The sequence below is a fragment of the Vanessa cardui genome, chromosome 28, assembly GCF_905220365.1.
Source record: "Vanessa cardui chromosome 28, ilVanCard2.1, whole genome shotgun sequence".
NCBI lineage: Eukaryota > Metazoa > Arthropoda > Insecta > Lepidoptera > Nymphalidae > Vanessa > Vanessa cardui.
The window spans coordinates 8,082,109-8,086,046 of record NC_061150.1 but is presented as its reverse complement, the minus strand read 5'-3'; the positions used below and the strand labels follow the sequence as shown (position 1 = coordinate 8,086,046).

The window sequence follows — 3,938 nt, the reverse complement described above, 5'->3', positions numbered from 1 at the left end:
CTTGGAAGTCACAAATTGTTATTCCCATCCTTAAACCGGGTAAGAACCCTTCCGATTGCAATTCGTATAGGCCTATAGCTTTATCATCTACTTTGGCAAAGATCACTGAACATCTCTTGAAGAATCGCCTGGAATGGTTAATGGAAAGCAGAAACTTACTTGCTCCCTCTCAATTTGGCTTTCGGAAGGGGTCGAGCACTATTGATAGTCTAAGCATACTTACAACAGACATTCGAATTGCCTTCGCTAAAGGAGAGTACCTTGTGGGAATCTTTCTTGATATATCTTCTGCATATGATAATGTCCTTCTTCCGTTGCTCAGGCAGAAAATGCAACAGCTGAGTATACCACCGAGGATAGTTCATTTCATATGTAATCTGTTAACTTGCAGATCAATAACGGTTAGACACCAACATCTCTCACTTCCCCCCAGATTCGTCTGGAAAGGTCTTCCTCAAGGCTCAGTACTCAGCCCTCTGCTTTATAGCATATACACTCATGACCTCGATTTGTCTGTTAACAACTTTTGTAACATCCTCCAGTATGCTGATGACATAGTTTTATATTATAGATCTAGTTCCGTTGAAAATTTAACATTTCGATTAAACTCTGCTTTGCATTATCTATCCCAATGGCTCTGTGACCATGGCTTGTCGCTTTCGATAGCCAAAAGTCAAGCAGTGATCTTTACGAAAAAAAGACGTATTCCTGCCTTTGATCTGTTTTATGAGGGTCAATGCATTAACTTTGTAGACAAAACAAAATTTCTTGGTATAATTCTCGATTACAAACTGAACGGAATTTCACACTCTGATTACATAGCCAAGAAATGTGAAAAATCAATTAATGCCCTTAGAGCTGTGTCTGGAGTCTGGTGGGGAGCTCACCCTTATACGTTAAAATTGGTCTATAACGCAATAGTTCGTAGTCACTTGGACTATGGACTGTTCGTTCTAGATCCTTTTAATAAATCAGCTTCAGAAAAATTAAATAAAATTCAATATAAATGTCTTCGCATTATATTGGGTGCGATGAAATCCACCCCTACTAATGCTCTACAAGTTGAGTGTGTTGACCCCCCTCTACAGATAAGGAGGCAATATCTTTGTGACCGCTTTATCATCAGATTGTTACAGCTACCCTCCCATCCTCTACTGATCAGATTAAACAAACTATCCCACCTTTGTAACTCAGATAATCCGGCATCCCCATTCCTATTAAACAGTTTCCTCAAGTATACCAAACTCCCCCATCCACTTACCACTTTTCCCTCTAATCCTCTTTTTTCCACCTCCTTTAATGCACTTATTTATAATCCTCCGATAATTACAAATCTTGGACTTGTAAAAGGTTCCCCTGATACTAATATCCAATTTCAAACAATTTTTCATCAAAATTGGCCAAATCATCTCCCTATATATACTGATGCCTCTAAGCTCTCGCCGACCGGCTGCGTTGGTGCAGCTTGTTGGATTCCTAAATTTAAAATAGCCCTATTATTTAAATGTCCCCCCGAAACCTCTGTATTCTCCGGTGAGGCTATCGCTTTACTGGAAGCTGTAATGTATGCCCAGTCACACAATATTCAGCAAACAATTATTTTATGTGACTCACTAAGCTGTCTGTTAGCCATTAAAGAAAATCCTTTTCGTAGCAGATCAAGACTTTCAATCGTTTTTAAGATCAGAGAGGCCCTGTTGTCCTGTCATCAACAAGGGCTACAAGTCCTGCTGGTCTGGATTCCTAGCCATTCAGCTATATCAGGTAATGAGATGGCAGACTCATATGCTAAGATTGCTATCCAATCTGGTACATCTGAGCATTTTGCCAACACATCTCAGGATTTGCTCTCTCTTGCTAAAGCTGAAATGAATAAATCCTGGAATTCTTTTTGGGTTTCATCAAAATTGGTCAAGGGTAAATATTATTCGGCGTTACAACCTGAAATTCCGAGGCGACCTTGGTTTTCATCTCACAGGCACGCTGACCGTTGGGTCACCTCCACCATCTGTCGGTTACGCCTCGGCCATTCATGCACACCTACTCATCTAGCAAAAATCAGAGTTCGTGATCACTCGCTGTGTGAATGTGGCCTTGACGAAGGCTCTGCAACCCATATCCTGTTCCTTTGCCCTAAACTTCTTCGTCCCATTTATGACATCCTCCCTTCTAAAGTCCCTCGCCCTATAAATGTTGAATGTTTGTTGACGTTTGTGTTTAGTCCATTTTGTTCAATCTTATGTAAATATATCAAATTAAATAAAATTAAGTTGTAAATAGTCCAATTTTTCATATTTTATTACATATGTAGTTTAGAATACTAACAACATTTTTATTTTATTTTTAATTATCCTATTATTAACTCTTAATGTTTGTGTTGTTCTAGGTTAAGGATTAACAAGGAAATTAATACTACTATTCTTGACTTTAAAATTCAATTGAGTTTAATGTCTCAACCGCACCGATCAATCTCATTCGTGTCTTCTCCATCCTACGTGACATTGGCGAAATAATCTGTGCCCTGCCGGCACAACTAAAAGCCATTAAACTAAGAATTGAATTGAAATTATTGAATTATAATTTCTATCATTAAAACAAAAGAAAAAAAGAAATGTGGGTAAAACGAAGTTGTATACAAAAGGAATATAAAATATCTAATGAAAAGGAGGAGTTCTACAGATATAGAAAAAATATTGCTCTTACTTATAGCTACCACTTATAGTAAGACAAAACAAAGAAAATATATATATTGAAAAGAAAAACAAAAATGACGACTATTTCTTCGCAATCCTCTTGATCCTCGAGATTGCTGGTTTGTTAGGTTTAACAGCTTCAGCATCAGCGTACACTACTTGTGCCGTAGAGTCGCCTGGAATCGTGCTTGAAACTGCATCCAACTCCATCATAGTTGTTACACGGTGCCTTGATCCTTCTGCATCAATGACCATGATAGTACCATCTCTGGTCCAACTCTTCGTTACGCCAAAGCGTTGTCGTGCAGCCAAGAAAACCTTGTGGCGTGCTTTTGTAAGGAACTCGGATACAGTGATACCGGAGCCCTTAAAACTGGTCTTGGAAGACCAAACCTGGTTTCTCAGAGTGACATCTTTAAATCTAACTAATATCACTCTGGGCTTATCCTTATTAAGACGACCTAATCTATGGCATACACTAAAGGAGCTGGGAATGATTTGTGGTAATTTAAGTCTCTCACTCATTAATTTGGACACACAAGCAGCCGTATCTTCTTTATTCGTCTCAGGGACACCATGCAACAGGAGAACCTTCTTACGGGAGTGCATCTCCAAGTTATCTTGCTGTTTAGACAGGAATTCAACTTGTAGTTGCAGATTTTGAAGTGCGGTTAAGACAAAGGAACGAAACATATTAAATTGTGAGTTGATGTTCGACATGGGGCTGGTGGCAGGAGTTGTACCTTTCAATTCCTTTTGAAAGTCATTCATTCTTGCATTGAAGACTAGTGTAAGCTCATCAATTGAGTGCTTAATTGACTCCATAGTGTGGTGTAAATAATTATGTGTTGTATTTTACTCACAGGAAAGTTGCAATGTTCTATAAGGATATCAGTATAATAGCTGGCAGGTAATTTGTGATCACAGGTACATTAATATAATTTTAAACTAAGTATATTTTATTTTATTAATATTAAAAGCAAAGTAAAAAATTTAACGACTTTACTTTACGACTACCCGCACAATATTTTTATTAAGAATGTAAATAATAATATGTATGTATGTACATCAAATAAAATAAATTAATAAATTTTTCATTGATTTTAACATTCGAGCAAAATTTTGCTCGAGTTACTTACGACAACATGAGAACGATGAATCCAAAAGAGAAAACAATTATTTACCTAAAATAATATTTATTCCGAAATACATGTTATGCTTCAGATTAAAATTTTGTATGATAAA

General features: G+C 37.2%; 1 protein-coding gene across 1 annotated transcript; it reads right to left on the bottom strand.

The window, feature by feature from the left end:
* Positions 1–2,567: 2,567 nt before the first annotated feature.
* On the bottom strand, positions 2,568–3,718 carry LOC124541762. Its single transcript, XM_047119709.1, has one exon. It carries the CDS (start codon positions 3,516–3,518, stop codon positions 2,775–2,777), a length of 744 nt encoding a protein of 247 aa, XP_046975665.1. The 5' UTR covers positions 3,519–3,718; the 3' UTR covers positions 2,568–2,774.
* Positions 3,719–3,938: the final 220 nt, after the last annotated feature.

Coding starts and splice junctions, on each gene's coding strand:
- LOC124541762 (XM_047119709.1), bottom strand. CDS start 3,518: ATGGAGTCAATTAAGCACTCAATTGATGAGCTTACACTAGTCTTCAAT.